Consider the following 18,944-nt stretch of genomic DNA (forward strand, 5'->3'; position numbering starts at 1 on the left):
GTAAAAATGTAGTTCTCAGTAAAACTGCTCTGTCTCCTCCATTATTTCTCTTTATTTGGATCTAGAAATCGTTTCTGTTTCTCCATTCTAGACCTTCTTCCATTCTTTAGTTTCCTATTTACTTAAACATCTCTAACTGAATATTTTCTCACTCTGTTTAAGAATTCACGACGACAGAAAGCTCACTGACAGCAGGTAATGTTCCAGTATCGAATACTGACGTACTGAATCAGCAATCATATTAATATTAAAGAAATGAATTGATTTTGAGTTGATCTGTTATTAAATGTCAGATTTGTTTAGTTTATTTCATTTGATTTGACTTTGGAGTTTGCATGATCTCCCCTCACATTTTTGTAAATATTTGATTATATCTTTTCATGTGGCAAAACTGAAGAAATGACACTTTGCTACAATGTAAAGTAGTGAATGTACAGCTTGTGTAACAGTGTAAATTTGCCGTCCCCTCAAAATAACTCACCACACAGCCATTAATGTCTAAACCGCTGGCAACAAAAGTGAGGATACCCCTAAGTCAAAAACAGGATATGAGGGTGTATCTCAACAATGCATCAATGTATCATGAAACTTGATAAGTATCTTCAGTACTATGCCAGCAATGTAATCAAGACGTTTTATGTTGTGCCACCTTGTGATCAAGAACTGTAAAAACTTAATTTTTTTTCCATTATATCATTTGAAAAATTTGTGCAAAATTCATAGGTAATTTTCCTATAATTCACTGGAGTATGCTGATGTGAATGCACACCAAGGTCTGAAATGTAATTTCAATTTTTAATTTGATTTTGAAAAAAAGAAAGTTTTTTGCCACTCCTCTTACAAACTTTGTCCAATCATCACCAAATCTGGCACATCATCTACAGAGTAAGCCTCACAAAACTTATTTAAAAACTTATAAAATGTTGAATATTCCAAATGGTTTGCCCATAATGTGCCAACAAATCTGATAACAAAGCAGCCAAACAGGAAGTGAGGCTGCATCTCAGCAATGACTTTGCTCAGTGACACAAAGTTTGGTACACATCTTAAGGGCCATGACCTGAGGCTAAGCAACAAACTTTATTAAACAAATTTTCACCTACTGGTCAAAAGTAACATTCACATGCTAAAAAATGCTCACGTCTAAGTGCCATTTTCGCAACTCCTTCTCCAAATTATGTCCAATGTTCACCAAATTTGACTCACATCATCTTGAGAGTTGTCTGAATAAAAGTTATCAAAGGAACTTTGATATTCAAAACCATTCTCCCATAGCACTCTTGCAAATTTGTGAAAATACAAATCATACTTGAATCCCTTTGCCTGTGATTCCTTAACCAATAATTGTAGCATGTCTGTAAATATGAGGCTCACTGAGTCTGGGTGCTTGGCCCCCGAAAATGCTGCTTGCAGCTTTATTATTATTATTATTATTATTATTATTATTATTATTATTATTATTATTATTGTTTTTTTTTTTATTGCTAATGAATTTGGGATTTCACTACAAGACATGGCCTGGACTAGTGGGACTCAGCATGGCTATGTAGTGAACACTATAGAGGTTGGTAATGAAATACAAAGAACACAATAACTAGATGCATGTTTAGAGTTTTATGTCAAACGTTGAATGTCCTGCAGCCCGTGTGGATTGCTCCTCTGACTCGATGAACATTGCCATCCGTAAATCCTACCTGGACTCACTGGGCTTCAGCTGGTACGACCTTTATCTTGATGACCATCGCTGCAGAGCTTCAACTGACAACTACTATGTCACCTTCAACTTCCGTCTCCATAGCTGCAGCACCGGGAGAACGGTAACACTACACTTTATACAATATTACATAACATCCAGTGATCCAGTGAAATCCCACAATGCACTGCAGTAGGGTAATGTCATGAACCGCACAATGTACACTCTCGGGTACTGAATTACCCACAATGCAATATCTGGCCAAAAGTTTGTGGATGGTCAGGTGTCCAGAAACATTTGGCCAAATTGTGTACCATCAGTCAAAAAACCCTATTGGAGAGGTTAGTATAGTAAGACAAAAAAAAAAAAACACAAGACAAGTATTGGTTGTTGTTTTTTTATTTATTGTTATTTTTAAATAACAAAGTACTGGATGGTGGGTGGGAATTGGAGACCAAATTAACGAGAAAATGAGAAAATAACATTGCAACTCTGGAGGATAAATGTGTTGTCGGTCAAACTTTAGCTAATGGTGCTTAATTTTATATGCACTTATATGTACGTATTTATGTGCACTTCCCCATAGACTGAGAACGGACGTATTATCTACACCAATAATGTGCGAGCAGCTCAGTCAACGTCGGGTGAGATCACCCGAAATGATACAGCTTTCCCGTTGGTTGTGAGATGTGTGATGGAGCGTAATTCTTCAGTCAGGATTCTTTATGAGGCCAAAGAGATTACAAATGCAGCTATCACTGGAACGGGTCGGTTCAACACCACCATGGCCTTTTACCCATCCAGCAGCTTTTACTACCCCATCACCGATTCCCCGTACCGAGTGAACCTCAATCAGCAACTGTACGTGCAGGTGCAGCTAACTCCAGCCGAACCAAACCTCCACCTGTTCATGGACTCCTGTGTGGCCTCGCCAAACCACGACTACAGCAGCCGCACCTATGACCTTATACGCAATGGGTACAACACACAGACACACACTCACGGACAACTATAACAAGTACACTGACACAAGCAACATTGGTACACATATTCTTGTCCCTGTAAACCAATAGCAATACCTCAATGGATCCACTTTTTAAAGGCAACACAAACAATAGTGTGTAGTTGATTGTCAGGGTTTCAAGATGTGTTACACTTGGCCCAACTATTACCCCCTACCAAGCAGGATGTTAGTGATAAGCTAACATTGTGTCAGGCATAGTGAGTTGTATACAGGAATGGTTTCATTGAAGGTTGAGATAAAGTCAACAAATAGCATCTAACACTAGGATCCTCAGGCTTAAGGAGTTGGAGGAGGTTATGTAACCCCATTATAATGTAACTGAGGTAATAAAGTAATGTAGCTGCATTATAAACTGACCTGTTAGTCCTATATGTGAACTGCAGTTATTCCAGTAAGATGAGTGCCCCACCTGCTATCTCCTACGAGTCAGGAAGTTAGTGATCCCTAGATCCAACTAGGCAGGCATAGTATGTTGGGAAAATGTAGTGGAAGAGATCAGTAATGATTGTAGTTAAGGTTGAGCTGAAGTCTACTGATAGTTCCCAAGTGTAGGCTCCACAGGTGCCTTGAAATTAGAATCAGTATGTCTTATTAGTGATGGTTTTCTATGCTGATACTGGGTTACACGTTAAGTCTTTCAGCTCTTCAGAGAAGTTTCTTTTCACTGCTCAAATACCCCTAGATTGTGTGTCTATGGTCGGGGCACTCACAATAGCAGATCACAACTGTAAACATCAGTGAAACAGTTCAAACACCATCATAGACTTTTACCCCTCCAGCAGGTTTTCCTACACCAGCCCTGATTTCCTCTCCTGAGTAAACCTCAATCAGGAACTGTTTACCCTTCAGCTTCTCTGAGAGGTGTTTTTGTTACCCACAATAGATCCTATTCCTTGTTGTACAGGTAGTTGTTCTCTCTTTGGTAGACATCTGTAACCTATAAAGCTGCCTAGGAATGTAAATGAAGTTGTATAAGGTGTCATAATATCCATGAACTCTTTAAGACCAGTGCTTGCTATGTGCTGTCTCTATTTAGACAGTTCATGTAACAATGATGTATTTATTTTTGTCTTTATCATTTCAGCTGTCGGAGAGACAACACGGTAAACATATACAGAAATGGAAATCGTTACTTCGCTCAGTTCAGCTTCAGCGCATTCAAGTTCCTGCGCACACACAACCAGGTGTTCCTCAAGTGTGATGTCATTATCTGCCCTGACAACGACTACAACTCACGATGTCGCCAAGGATGCCTCAATCGCGGGAAACGAAGCACTAGCTCTGATCACCACACTGAGGTTCTTACCCTTGGGCCAATCACACTCTAAGGTCAGAGGACAACTTGTGAATTTTGAGTAGGGACTTTGAAAGACTCTTATTATGCAAAAAGTGTAGAAGACAATCCCGTAATTCTGTTTACTACACAATATAGTGGACAGACATTTTAAGGATGCGATGTATCATAAAATGTGATAAACAGAAAAGCAGGCTTATTGTGTATTCAATATTTTTTAAATTTATTTATTTATTTACAGGTCCAGAGGAGGCTGAGGCCAAGACGGAGGACAAGGAGTGAACTCACACTGACTGATTAATTAATCACTTAAATATAGTTAACACTGAATAAATTTGCTAATAGATTGTTGAGCAATCTCTCTTTCTTAAATACTCACCTGTTGATTTTTGGGGGGAGATTTAAACTGTGTTTTTGACCCAAATTTAGAACCGTCTAATCCCCGTAATCTGAATCAATCTGCTATGTCTAAAACATTTTCTGATTTTATGTGTGAGAACGGTTTTTTGATCCGTGAAGATTCCGTAACCCCTCTCTAAAAAAGTTTTCTTTCTTCTCCCAGGTGCATCGTTCCTATTCGAGGATTGATTATTTTTTATAAACTTATCCCATCGCCTTGGAGATTTAATTCTCTTCTTTTGGCAGACACAGACACTTCCTACTTAAATTTTTGTGCCTGTGGTTGGGTTTTAAAATATCTATATAACCAGCGATAGTTATTGGATAGCCATGATGAGCCGGTGGGAGGGGTTTTTCCGGTGATTGTACTTTTTAATTTTGTTTTCCTTTGTTTGCATAAAAAGAAAAAAAACTGTGAAATAATTTATTACAATGCTGATCTAAAATATAATAATTACAAGACAGCATAGGATGAGGTAAAACTAGAACTAGCTAAAATACAGTAGTGGCAATTGTGAAAGTAGACAAAACATGTCAATGCTTTGAAGGATGTGAATTGGAACAGAATAATGTTATTCAATTGCGAATCTGTTTTTAGAGGATTTAAACCTAACATGGTGAACAAATTATATTATACGATTCAGGCAATTTGACTGGGGTTATCTCATATAGTGTGGCAAGTAATAATCTGGAAAGACCTTTGAAATATCACAGTCTAAAACTGGATTTAAAGAGAAGCAAATCAGTAAATGAATCACATGTAAATGAATCACATGAAAATGAATCACATGTAAATGAATAAATAAATATGGGAAGAAAAAAAAAACACTGAATAATTTCACTAACCTTCCTCTATTAAAGCATTATCTAAAGGCAAGCTGGTGTGGTGTCATTGGTGTTATGATAAGAAAATAATTATATCTGTTAAAATCTGAAGAACTTGTGTGTATATATATATTGTGAGGAATTAGCCCGGGGAAGGGCAGCGTACAGACCCACAGGAGACAGAAGGATGTTTGCAAGCGGTGGTTTATTGTGGCTAGGGTGAGGTGAATGGGTTATAAGTGGATGAGTGCGGGGTTTTGTGGAGGCGTGACGGCCGGCGGAGTCTACTCGTGGCGGAGGCGGGATTCCCGAGGCGGGGCGGGGGTTTTCCCGGGCCGGCGTCCTCCGTGTGTGCGACTCTCACTATCCAGCGGTCTCGTCCGCGCTTGTGCCTCCTGGAGAGAGGGAGAGAGAGAGAGAGAGAGAGAGAGAGAGAGAGATTAGCGTGGGGCGTGAGGTTACCGTCGTGATCGGAGATTGCGAATCGCTGCAAACACGCACGGAGTCCGTCTTGATGCTACGATATTCTCTTCCGCTTCCCGGCCGGAAGCGCGCCCTTTTATCCTCCTCCGCCGTCGCCTGAGTGGTGGGACTTCCCCGTTGGATCCGCCAATCGCTGGCCGGAGTCGCGTCAGTCCCGCCCTGCCGCGGCGGTCCTTCCGGCTGGCGGAATGTTCGGCAGGAAGCTGCCCACGTCGTGCCGGTGCGGCAGTTGGAGAAGGAGCGTTTTCCCTCTTGTGTGCGCCGGATCTCTGCCCGTCGCGACAGTACCCCCCCCTCAGCTCCGAGCCTACTGCCGCTCGGTGGTGGGCCCAGAGGGCGTCTCGTCGTGAGAGCCCATCCGCGTTACCATGCTGGGCCCCGCCCGGTGCTTAACCTGAAAGGAGAAGTCTTGTAAGGCGAGGAACCAGCGGGTTACCCGGGCATTGGTGTCCTTCGCCTTGGCCATCCACTGCAGGGGGGCGTGGTCTGTTATGAGGACGAAGTGCCTGCCCGCCAGATAGTATCTCAGCTCCTCGATGGCCCATTTTATTGCTAGTGCCTCCCGCTCGACCGCCGCATACTTCCTCTCGGCCGGGGACAGCTTCCGGCTGATGTAGAGGACTGGGTGTTCTTCCCCGTCGAAGGTCTGGGAGAGGACGGCGCCCAGCCCGGTCTCGGAAGCATCAGTATGTACAGTGTCAAAGTATGTACGGGATGTATCAGTATGTACGGGAGGTCAAAGTCCGGGTTGCGGAGTATCGGCGCGCTGGTGAGGGCCTCTTTTAGGGCCTGGAAGGCCCTTTCTGCATCGGCTGTCCACCTCACCTGGTCTGGCTAGCCCTTCTTTGTAAGGTCTGAGAGGGGAGAGGCTACAGCAGAAAAGTTACGCACGAACCTGCGGTAGTAGCCCGCCAATCCCAAGAAGGCACGTACCTGTTTTTTCGATGTCGGACATGGGTAGTCCTTCACAGCCTCGATCTTTTTTTGTTGGGGCTTCAGCATTCCCCGTCCGATGCGGTATCCCAGGTACTGGGCTTCCGTCAGCCCTAGGTGGCATTTCTTTGGGTTCGCCGTCAGGCCGGCCTCCCGGAGGGCTTTCAGGACCTCCCTGAGGTGGAACAGGTGGTCAGCCCAGGTGGAGGAGTGTATGACCACGTCGTCCAGGTAGGCCGCGGCAAACTGTTGGTGGGGTCGCAGGAGGATGTCCATTAGCCGCTGGAACGTGGCGGGCGCCCCGTGCAGCCCAAAGGGGAGAACCCGGTACTGCCAGTGGCCGGTGGCCGTGCTAAAGGCTGTCTTGGGCCTTGCCTCCGGTGCAAGCGCCACTTGCCAATAGCCTTTGGTGAGGTCCAGGGTCGATATGAATCGGGCTCTCCCCAGCCTCTCGATCAGGTCGTCCACTCTGGGGAGGGGGTAGCTGTCAAACTCCGACACCTGGTTCAGCCTCCGGAAGTCATTGCATAGCCTCATGCTTCCATCCGGCTTCGGCACGACGACGATGGGGCTGGACCAGGGGCTGCTGGACTCCTCGATGATGTGGTCCCGCAGCATGCGACTGACTTCCTCCTCGATGGCCTGGCGCCGGGCCTCGGGGACACGGTATGGCCTTTGTCTCACCACTACACCGGGAGGAGTCTTGATTTCATGCTGGACCAGCTGAGTCATTCCCGGGGAAGCCGAAAACACATCTGCAAACTGGTCAATCAGCTCGGTAAGCTCCTGTCTTTGGGCGGGGGTGAGGTCCTCCCCGAAGCCGACCAAGGTACCCTTGCCCCGGTCCGAGTCCTGAGCTGCGAACGCCGACACCACCGGGGTTGGTTCCACCCACTTTTTCAGCAGGTTTACATGATATAGCTTCTCGTCCTTCGGCTTACCGGGCTGCTGTAGGCGGTAGTTGACTGGGCCCCGGCGCTCGAGGACAGTGTATGGACCTTGCCACCGGGCGAGGAACTTGCAGGCGCTGCTGGGCACTAACAGGAGGACCCGGTCCCCCGGCTGGAATTCCCGGGGCTGTGCGGGGCGGTTGTATACCTTCTTCTGCTCCTCCTGCGCCGCCAGCATGTGCTCCCGGACGATGGGGCCCACCCTGTCAATCCTTGCTTGCATGTCCTGCACGTACTCGACGACGGAGCGGAAGGGGGATGGTTGCTCCTCCCAGGCTTCGCGGGCTACATCCAACAATCCCCGCGGCCGCCGCCCGAACAGGAGCTCGAAGGGCGTGAAGCCCGTGGACGCCTGGGGGCACTCCCGAACGGCGAAGAGTACGTAGGGGAGGAGGAGGTCCCAGTTCCTCCCCTCCTCGTCCACCACCCGGCGCAGCATCCGCTTGAGGGTCTGATTGAACCTCTCAACAAGCCCGTCGGTTTGGGGGTGGTAGACGGACGTCCGGAGGTGCTTCACCTGTAACATACGACACAAATCCGCCATTACCTTCGAGACAAAAGGCGTACCTTGGTTGGTCAACACGTCCTTGGGGATCCCCACTCGACTGAAGAGGAGTACCAGCTCCCTGGCGATGTTTTGCGAGGTGGCCTTGCGGAGCGGCACCGCCTCAGGGTACCGAGTGGTGTAGTCGACCAGGACCAGGATGTATTCATGGCCCCGGGCAGACTTGGGTAGGGGCCCCACGAGATCCATGCCCACTCGCTCAAACGGGACGCCGATGATGGGCAGGGGTATCAGGGGCGCCGGCGGGGGCCTCCGCGGGGCCGTGCGTTGGCACTGCGGGCACTGTTGGCAAAAGGCCCGGACCTCTGCGTCCATCCCGGGCCACATGAAGCGGTCCCGCAGTTTCTCCAGGGTATTTCGGGCCCCCAGGTGGCCGCCGAGGGGATGGATGTGGGCTAGGTGTAATAAGATGGCTGTCTTGGCTCGGGGCACCACCAGTAGGTCCACCTGCTCCCCGCGGCGGCAGGCCCGTTGGTACAGGAGCCCCCCTCGGACGAGGAAGTACGATGTGGGGAGCCTCAGGTCTGGGCTCTGGTCGACCCCCTCTATCACCCGTACCTGGGCCCAGCGGTGCTTCAGCCGGTCGTCCTCCTTCTGCTCCCGGCCGAACTTCCCCTCCCGGTTTACCTGGGGAAAGACAGACGACAGAGGGTTAGTAGTTTGGGGGGTCTTACCTTCTGAGGTGGCCTCTCCGTCGTCCTGGGCCAGGTAGGCCGGCCAGGTTGGGATCCCCTTCCCCCGCCGCCGCGGTCTCCGGGGCACGGCTCTCGGTACCACCCGGAATCCTGGCCAGTCTCGTCCCAGGAGGAGGGGCACGGGGAGTTCGGGGATGATTCCGACCTGGATGGGCCAGGTGCCGGCTTCGCTCCGGATCTGGACCTCAGCTGAGGGGTAAGCGTCCCGCTTGGGCGGCGCCCCTCAGGCAGGATGGAGGGTTGGGCAAGGGTCACCGTGCTCCCGGTGTCCAGTAGGGCGGTTACCGGTCTCCCTTCGACCCACACCGTCACGGAGGGCGCCTCCGGCGGTTGCTGCTGATGGAGGGCGCAGCCTGCCAGCCATGGTTTTGTAAGCAGCCGGGCGGCTTCCCTCTCCGGCTCTGTAGGCATGGGCTCGTCTCGGGGGTGTTCACAAGTGGGCGCCCTCTGGGGGTTCCTCCAGATGCGGGGCCGGGTCTGGCGGTCGGACCGGGGGCCCTGGGCACCGAGGGGCCGATCGAGGTGCTGCTGCTCCCCGGAGTCGAGCTCCAGGGTGGCCAAGGTTCGCTCCAGGGCAGTCAGGAGTTCCTGGGGCGTAGTTGGGGCGTGGGCCCCCACGGCCTGTCTCTCTGCCCGGGGTAGCGCTCTCAGGAAACGGTCGACCGCCACCTTCTCCGCCACCTCCGAGGCGGTATGCCGATCCGGTCGGAGCCATTGTTTGGTGATCCGGATGAGGGCGTTCATCTGGCAACATGGTCGGGCATCTGATCGATAAACCCAACGATGGAATTCAGTAGCTGACTGGCCAGGGGTTCGGCCACACCACGCCAGGACTCCCTCCTTCATCGCCAGGTAGTCCGTGGCCTCCTCTGGCTCGAGGGCATAGTAGGCTGTTCAGGCCTCTCCCGTGAGCAGGGGACCAAGGGCACGGGGCCAGTCGTCACAGTCCCACCCCTCCCGGCGGGCGATACTCTTGAAGGTCTCGAAGTACGCCTCGAGGTCCTCTTCGGGGCCAAGGGGGGGTAGTAGGCGGCGGATCTCGCTGGTTGCGTCGGGGAGAGGCATGGAGGCGGCGGGGGTCTCAGTCCTCATGGCGATCAGTGTCTGTGTGGCGACCTGAAGGCTCTCGGCGAGCTGCTGTGTCACGGCGTGCTGCTGGAGGCTGGTCTCCAGCAGGTGTTGCAGGGTATGGTCCATTTTGTGGGGTTCCTTTTTTTTTTTTTTTTTTTTTTAATTTTTTTTTTTTTTTTCCTCTCTCTCTCGCGGGTTTATTTATAATTTTTTTTTTTTTTTTTTTTTTTTTTTGTGTGGTAGGCGGGTCTGTACTTTGCCCGCATCCTCCACCAGTTGTGAGGAATTAGCCCGGGGAAGGGCGGCGTACAGACCCACAGGAGACAGAAGGATGTTTGCAAGCGGTGGTTTATTGTGGCTAGGGTGAGGTGAATGGGTTATAAGTGGATGAGTGCGGGGTTTTGTGGAGGCGTGACGGCCGGCGGAGTCTACTCGTGGCGGAGGCGGGATTCCCGAGGCAGGGCGGGGGTTTTCCCGGGCCGGCGTCCTCCGTGTGTGCGACTCTCACTATCCGGCGGTCTCGTCCGCGCTTGTGCCTCCTGGAGAGAGGGAGAGAGAGAGAGAGAGAGAGAGAGATTAGCGTGGGGCGTGAGGTTACCGTCGTGATCGGAGATTGCGAATCGCTGCAAACACGCACAGAGTCCGTCTTGACGCTACGATATTCTCTTCCGCTTCCCGGCCGGAAGCGCGCCCTTTTATCCTCCTCCGCCGTCGCCTGAGTGGTGGGACTTCCCCGTTGGATCCGCCAATCGCTGGCCGGAGTCGCGTCAGTCCCGCCCTGCCGCGGCGGTCCTTCCGGCTGGCGGAATGTTCGGCAGGAAGCTGCCCACGTCGTGCCGGTGCGGCAGTTGGAGAAGGAGCGTTTTCCCTCTTGTGTGCGCCGGATCTCTGCCCGTCGCGACAATATATATATATATATATATATATATATATATATATATATATATATATATATATATACACAGTACCTAAAAGAAAGTGACAGTAGCGTAGTAGTTTAAACGTATTGTGCTACACCACCAGATACCACTGGTTATGAGAAGACAGTTCTAGCAATGAAAATCTTATAGCAACACTAGCTGAAATGATAAACACAAGATTCTTTGTTCACAGAGGTTGATAATAAAATGTAAGAAAAATAAACATTCTGTGTAGTAAAAAAACAAGCAGACAGAATGGTGTAATGAGGCGGAGTTACTGTTACTACCCCATTTATTAAATTCCCAGTTCAGCCATGAAACTCTGTCTGAGTGCTGATTGGCTCCCTCAAAGCCATGTAACAGCCTATCAGCCATGCTTCCCACCAGTGTAACCCTTTATAATCCTGACCAACTTACCGCCTAAGGCACGCCTGTGCACGCTACTAAATTCCGTATCCTACCCTCCTCCTCCACAGAACCACTGTCTAGATCTGCTATGAGGAGGGATCCTCCTTCGTAAACATCAGCTTTCTCTTCTTTCTATATCTGTCCGTGTCTATCAGAGCAAGTATACCAAACCTATTCCCACTCCATCCCCATCTATAAAAGCTCACAATTTCACTCAGTTGTGATGGCTGAAATACATTTACAGTTACATTTAACATTGCGTAAAATAAAAAATAAACAAGTTAGTTTCTGTTCTCACTCACGATATAGCAGCTATAAGCAGTCGTTCCCTCACCAGCCCTCTCTTTTTACCCTTACAATGTCTCCTTACAGAAAACTTCACCGTAAAAGCGATTACACGCATCTTTAAATGTGGAGTGTTCGTGTGTCCCTGGGAATGAGCTGTTACTGTAGAAATGATGATGCATGAGTTTTCCAGTTGTCTCAATGCATGGTGGTGCTGTCTACATTAAAAACACCCTAACACCACCCAGTCTAGATCATGCCCACATCGCCACTTGAATAGGTGTACACTGGATGCCAAGCAGGACTGTAACAAGGATCTAAATTTAGGTGAGGTCCATAATGCAGAAATGCATCACAGGGGATATATACATCACAGTACCTACTGTGCATTTCAGTAATTTGCAATTTCCGTTATGTTAAACTCCTATTCATAAACTGCCACAACTCCAGAGCATTTCATTTTATTGATTGAAATATTTTGGTTTACAAGACACGTTTACGTTTTTTGGGTTCAGCCTCCAGAAACAGTCCGTTTGACAATATCCTTTTTGTTAGCTTTCATATTTATTTTAAAATGACACAGTAAATCCGCCTCGGACATATTGAACATACATACATCAGTATTCCTGACAGTTCAGTTCCTTTATCTTTCCATGCACTTAGAATATTTTCAAACTGTTCACATTGAACTGATTAAATAGTCGAGCTCGCTCTTACCATGAATAAATCATGTATTTAATACAGCTGAACAGATTTGTTCAGTGCTGTGCATGTTTTATTTACATTAATTGTTCCTTGTTGTACAAACGTGCAAAATGAACATTTTATTCTACTTAAAAATGTACGTAGTTAAAAGGTAAGATGTTATGTACTAATAAAGTTTGCATTTGGAGTGCCTAGATCTTAATTATAACAGATAGATCACAGCTTTTTTTTTGTTCTTTTTTTTTGAGAGTTTAGGATTTCAGCTTTTATTTACATCTATTTACATCTAGACGTATTAAACAACATAAGACATAGAAGCTTTTGTATCAGACCATTCAAATTTTAGGCAAGCAAAAGTATAGAAACATCAAAACTGCTGGTTTCTTCTTCTGTGAAGCTTCTCCAGGTTTTTCCTGCAGCTTCTTTCAGTAGTTGTGTGTTTCGGGGGTTTCTCCCTTCAGTCTCCTCTTCAGGAGGTGAGGTGCTGATCAGTTGGGTGAAGGTCTGGTGATGGACGTGTCCAGTCTAAAACCTTCCACTTTCCCCCTGATGAAGTCCTGTGTTGAGGTGGAAGTGTGTTTTGGATCGTAGTCTTGCTGCACGATGAAGTTCCTCCTGATTCATTCGGATGCATTTCTCTGTAAATCTGCAGATAAAATGTTCCTGTAAACTTCTGAATTCAAGAGAAAACAAGAAAATGATTAGAAAATGAAATGGAAATATTGTGATGTAGTTTAAGAATCTAAGCATCAACAAAATGTAAAAAAAAAAAAAAAAAAAAAGATAAAATTATTAAATGTATGCATATAATAGAGGCATTTATTTAAAAAGATTATTATAGATGTTTATTGATTTTATTAATTTTAATCAAAATATTATTTTGTATCACATTCTTTTTTTAAAGTTCACTCTGAGTTTTATCAGAACTTGGAATTATGGAAAATTGCTGACTGCAGCACTTGTGTATGGGGTTAATGTCATTAGTCAAGCAGAAGAAGTCAAATAGAAAGTAGGAAGTGTGTCTTTTGTCATAATTTGGGTAGAAGAAGTGCAATGTATAATAGGAAGTGCATGAGTGTGTCAGTGTGTATGTGTGTTTAATTATTTTGCATGCTGACAGTTCAGTTCTGCAGAGAAATCTCCTTTATTAAACAGAGCTTTGGTTGTTGATTGTGATTGGTTGAGCCGCATTCGAAGCCATTGTAGACTACCCTTTAAACTCACACCTGTGACCTCATTACATCAGTATTACTGTGCCAAATAAAGTATTTCGAAATGTCAGATTTTGTTGTGAATTTTGATTTACTGCATGGGCTAAGTGTGGATGAATGGTTGAAAGAGATGGACAGGATAGAGGAGGACGAGAAAATAGAAAGGAGGCATGCTGAAATTAATGAGACCTAATTGAAGAGCTGCCTTCTGCATGTTATGCTAATAATACCAATTTGTGAGAAAAAAAAAAACAACTAAGAGCCCATCCCAAAGGTACCCGGATGGTCTAGTATTTCTGGTAGAGTTTCGAAGTATGGATCCGTGGACACTTTTTTCAGCTAATGTTACCCACAGTATCCTGCATGAAGGAGGAGGAGTTTTGTGATGGTTTGCTTCGCCAAATTGAAGGACACAGTTTAGAAAATGAGTACATACATTTAGTACATGGTATAAGTATTCCAACTGAGAAGCAGGGATGATCAAATATGATACTCACTCTTATCAAATATAATATCTTACTCTTTCAATAAAGGCAATTTAAATCAAACTGAAAGGTGCATTAATGCCACTTACTGGACTGGACTGTAACCAAGTTTATACCGCAGCTCTGTTCTCAATTCTGATTGGCTGACAGACGTTCTGAGGTGTGCAATTATTTTTCAGTAAATGCACAGCTGAAGTAGTTCCAGTCAGGCCTTGACTGCATTACAGTTCCGTATCGTTTCTCCAAGTTAACTGAAATAACAGGAAATTTAGTGTTAGGAATTGTGATCTTTGGGTTAGAGAAAGCGAAAATATACAAAAAGACGGCGCCCAGGTTTTTTAAGGACAGAAACCTGACAAATGTCTTGAAATAAAACATCTGAACAATGTCATGGTATAATCGGCTGTGGATCAGGTGGTAGAGCAGGTTCTCTGCTAATCGTAGGGTTGTCAGTTCGATTCCCGGCCCACGTGACTCCACATGTCCTTGGGCAAGACACTGAACCCGAAGTTGCTCCCGATAGCAAGTTAGCACCTTGCATGGCAGCTCTACTACCATTGGTGTGTGTGTGTGTGTGAATGGGTGAATGAGAAAAGCGCTTTATAGAACCGCTAAGGTTACAAAAAAGCAGCATATAAGTGCAGACCATTAGCGGAATAATTGACTCTATTAGAAAATAGCACATTACCATATTACGACTTCGGTGTGTGCAATTTTTTCTAATAATTAAACAATTGTCATCAGTTATTCCTTACATAATTCCATACATAATTCCTTTATAATTACCGTGTCTTGCTGCATCTGTGCGCTGATTGGCAACCATTCTGCTAAATGTTGCTGAAGAACTCCATTGTTTTGGGTATGAATGATTATTTGTTATCAATAAATTATTGCATTGTTTGGTTGGTGTGTTTATTTTATGAAACATTGCCAGCTATACATAGTAACTGGTTATATACCCCGTTTATATCCAAATTGGGTTATTTTTATCCCAATGGCTGGGTAAATATAGGAAAGAACACATTTTGGGCTAAACTAAATTTATACTCTTTAATGTACTAATAAGTTGGTGTTTTTTTTTTTTTTTTTTGGGGGGGGGGGGGGGGGGGTTCGACACAGACAAGAGAAGGATTAAAAACAAGATCAGGAGCAGATATCTTATTGAATAATTACTTAATGGTTTTTATTAAGCACACACATTCACAACGTCCCTGCTGTCCTACACTCTAAAAAAACACGGGGTTAAAAACATCCCAAAGTGGGGTATTTTTAGCCCAACAGTTGGGTAATTATAGGACAGAACACATTTTGGGTTAAACTAACCCATCAAGTTGGGTTGTTAATTTTAACCCAGCAAATAAGGTGTTTTTTTTTTGTTTGTTTTTTTGTTTTTTGTTTTTTTACAAAAACGCTGCGTTAATTTTATTTCATAAATGGTTTCATATGTTGAATATGTAAAATATACCACATTATAAACAAATACGTCAACACGGTCTCTCCTTTATTTATACACAAGGGGTTCCTAAATGTATTGCTAGAACTGCTGCAGTGGTGTTTATATACAGACTTTTAAGTAAATGACTCATAAATAAGTCATATATTTAAGACAAAAACGTCAGATTTTGATCAAAGGTGTTACGAAACAGAGGGATAGACAGGAAGTAAGTGCAGAAGCACTGTCTTTATTAATAAATCAATTAAACAAACAAGCAAACACGGGAACGCGGCCTATACGGAGTTAGCACGAAAACATGAGACTAGAGTCGAGGCAGGAAACAGGACATGAAAACAAAGACCGCTTAGCATGCTAAACTTAGACATTACACCGTTAAGGCTGATGCGTCTCACAACGGTATCTCAGCTTCAAACAATATCGCGCCACGTGCGCATAGACCCGAGGGGTTTAAATACCCAACATAATTAATCTAAACCAAAGACACCTGGGTTAAATCAAGGACATCCTCAAACAGAAACTAGAACTCGGGCAGAAAGCGAATGAAAACAGAACAAAGTCATGTGACCAGTCCGGAGCCGTGCCAGAGTGCCATCTGCTGGCCGTGGCGTAACAAAAGGAGACGTTAAAAACATCCAAAAACCCGAGTTACCAATTTACGAGTTACCAACACTTAATAATCTGAATAAGCTTCATCTATTAAAGCATTATTTAAAGGCAAGCAAGGTGGTGTCATTGGTGTTATGATCAGAAAATTATTATATTTATCTGTTAAAATCTGAAGAACTTATATATACACAGTACCTAAAAGAAAGTGACTGTAGAGCAGTAGATTAAACGTATTGTGCTACACCACCAGATACCACTGGTTATGAGAAGACAGTTCTAGCAATGAAAATCTTATAGCAACACTAGCTGAAATGACAAACACAAGATTCGTTGTTCACACAGAACGTTGATAAAATTTAATAAAGAAAACACTCTATGTCATAGGGAAATCAACAACAACAACAACAACAGAATGGTGTGATGTTACCACCTCATTTATTAAAGAATGTCCTACTTTTTATCTATTTATTGTTAGGTTTAATGTTGTAGAATGGCCACAAATCAAGTTAGTTGATGTTCTCAATTATGTTATAGCAGCTAGAAAAAGTTGTTCCCTCACCAACCTCTCTTTATCTCTCTCTTGAGGTAAACAAGACAAAAATATCTTAAAGAAAAGAAAAAATTTATAATAGCCTGGTTGCATAAGTATGCACACCCCTTAACTAATACTTAATTAAAGCACATTTTGCTTGTAATACAGCACTCAGTGATTTTGAGTCTAAAGTTGAGTCTACCGAGGTAGCACATCGTCATCTGGCAATTTTATTACACACTTCATTGCAAAAATGTTCCAAGCCAAGATCAACTGATTAAACAGGTGGAATCGGGTGTGGCTCCTGCTTGGTTGGAATGAAAACCTGCACCCACACCGGCCCTTTCCGGATAAGATCGGACACGCCTGATCTAGATCTATCAAACTGCAATATGATCTCCTGTGCACAGAACTCTTTAAAGTCGTTCTACAGGTTTTTAACAGGATTTACATCTGGGCTTGGCCTGGGCCATTCCAAACCGATGATCTTCTTCTTCTGAAGCCATTCCTTTGTTGACTTAGATGACAGACATCAGCTTAATAAATTTGCGGAATGTGTGAATGACATTAGACACTGGATGCTGGAATTTCTTCTCAGTAACTGACAAGACAGAAGTACTTCTACTAGAACCACAGACAGATAGATGTAATCTTTCTGAGTATGTAGTACCACTTGATGGCCTTTCAGTCATATCATATTACGCCCTTACCCTAAAAACTGTTGTGTGATTATAGATGATCACATCAGTCACCTGATCCTGCAAACTTCTGCAACTCTCTTCTCACTGGTCTCTGTTTGTATGCTGTATTCATGTCCTGAGGTTCTCTCACACACCTCCCCTACGTCAGCTGTCTTTGCATTCCAGACCTCAACAGGCTGCACCACATAATTCACCCTGGTTCAGATCCAGACTGTCCTTCTCTAAGTTCTAAAAAGACCAGGATCTTGTGTTTGTGTGATGTGTGTTCTATGGATAACCTTTTATTAACAAAGATGTATGTTAAATTGTAAATTAAACATAGAGGTACATATCTGAGTTCAAAAATTACTGTCTCTCTTCATAGTGAAGACAACTTTCTCCATTTCTTGACTGGGAGAGATACAGTATAGTGTCTTCATTGGCTAATAAGCTTTAACATGTTTTGAAGAGAGCTATATTTGTTTTAGCTTTAATAATCAATGAAGGTGTTTCCAGTTAGTTATTAGAAATGATTTTTGTTTTCATTGCATTTTATTAATTGAATATACAAGGGGGAAAAAATGTCCTTGTCCTACGCTGAACAATTTTTCGATTATTTTCTGAAAGGTCTTATTTTTGAAGAGGGGTGCCCTTATTGAAATATGTAGTTAGTGCTGTTCATGGGAACGAGCTCAGCATTCACACAAGGGTTTTATTGGTGGCAGATTATAAAAGGGCATGCGTCAGAAAGATTATTATTTAACACACTCCATGCATGCACAAAGGAAGGGGTTATAATTCAGAGCAGTGACGGCTGATGGTGATTTTATCTGAAGGGCTAAAATCTAATATCTGTCAATAGGTCAGCAAAAGTTATGGTTGAGCAATGCTTTATATCACAAGGTCTTACGGTGAAAAAAAAAAGAATGAGAGAGTAAATAATCCACAGTGTTCATGTTCATTGCACCACATCTGAGAGGAATGTTTTATTTTAGAGAAAAACGCCATATTTGCTCATTTCAAAAAGTTTTAGATCAGTGATATAAGGTAGTTTTCATAATATAACAACCCATTCATTAAATTACATAATATTAAAAAATAGAAACTTTTTGAGGTTCCAGTTGAAGACTTTCGTCTAGATAAAGGCATTTTGAACTGAATAAGATTTTGACACATTATCTATACATTTGCTTAAATATAAATCCACCCTTGGAGTTTGGAGCATTGTTTCTTGACTATGATTTACAGTCAGGTCCATAAGTATTTGGATAGTGGCACAATTTTCGTCATTTTGCCCCGTACACCACCACAGAGGATCTGAAACGAAGCAATCAAGATGTGATCGAAGTGTAGAACTTCAGCATTAATTCAAAGGGTTTAACAAAAATATTGCATCAAATGTTTTGAAATTACAGCCATTCAAACAGAGTCCCGCCATTTTAAAAAGGCTCAAAAGTAATCGGACAATTGACTTATAGGCATTTTTGTGACCAGGTGTGGCCTGTGTCCTCATTGTTTCATGACAAATTAAGGAGATTAAAGGTCTGGAGTTGATTCCAAGTGTCGAATTTGCATTTGGTAGCTGTTCATGGGAACTCTCAATATGCAGTCCAAAGAGGTGCCAGTGCAAGTGAATGAGGTCATCATTAGGCTGAAAAAACAAACACAGGTACAGAAACAGTATGAGTGGCCAAATCAACAATTTGGCACATTTTTAAAGGAAT

The 18,944-nt window shown here is 44.4% G+C and overlaps 1 protein-coding gene and 1 long non-coding RNA gene across 3 annotated transcripts in view; one reads left to right on the forward strand and one right to left on the reverse strand.

Annotated features, from left to right (window-relative positions):
- Positions 1-1,456: 1,456 nt before the first annotated feature.
- LOC128633558 (CUB and zona pellucida-like domain-containing protein 1) overlaps positions 1,457-18,944 on the forward strand; it is a 153,430-nt gene continuing 135,942 nt past the window's right edge. The window contains exons 1-5 of the mRNA XM_053682537.1: positions 1,457-1,817; positions 2,280-2,671; positions 3,802-4,046; positions 4,253-5,692; positions 10,500-10,525. Of these exons, the coding sequence (XP_053538512.1) occupies positions 1,617-1,817; positions 2,280-2,671; positions 3,802-4,045 (837 nt within the window). The 5' untranslated portion in view covers positions 1,457-1,616 and the 3' untranslated portion in view covers position 4,046; positions 4,253-5,692; positions 10,500-10,525. The remainder of the gene's footprint in view (positions 1,818-2,279; positions 2,672-3,801; positions 4,047-4,252; positions 5,693-10,499; positions 10,526-18,944) is intronic.
- Positions 11,815-15,962, reverse strand: LOC128633563 (uncharacterized). 2 transcript variants are annotated; one of them, XR_008396965.1, is made up of 3 exons: positions 15,773-15,962; positions 14,036-14,197; positions 11,815-12,923 (listed from the first exon to the last, which is right to left on the reverse strand). It is a non-coding gene; the product is annotated as an uncharacterized LOC128633563 (long non-coding RNA). The 2 variants fall into 2 exon arrangements; XR_008396964.1 differs by lacking the exon at positions 15,773-15,962 and adding an exon at positions 14,733-15,030.

This window comes from Ictalurus punctatus, chromosome 9 (genome assembly GCF_001660625.3).
Source record: "Ictalurus punctatus breed USDA103 chromosome 9, Coco_2.0, whole genome shotgun sequence".
Lineage (NCBI taxonomy): Eukaryota > Metazoa > Chordata > Actinopteri > Siluriformes > Ictaluridae > Ictalurus > Ictalurus punctatus.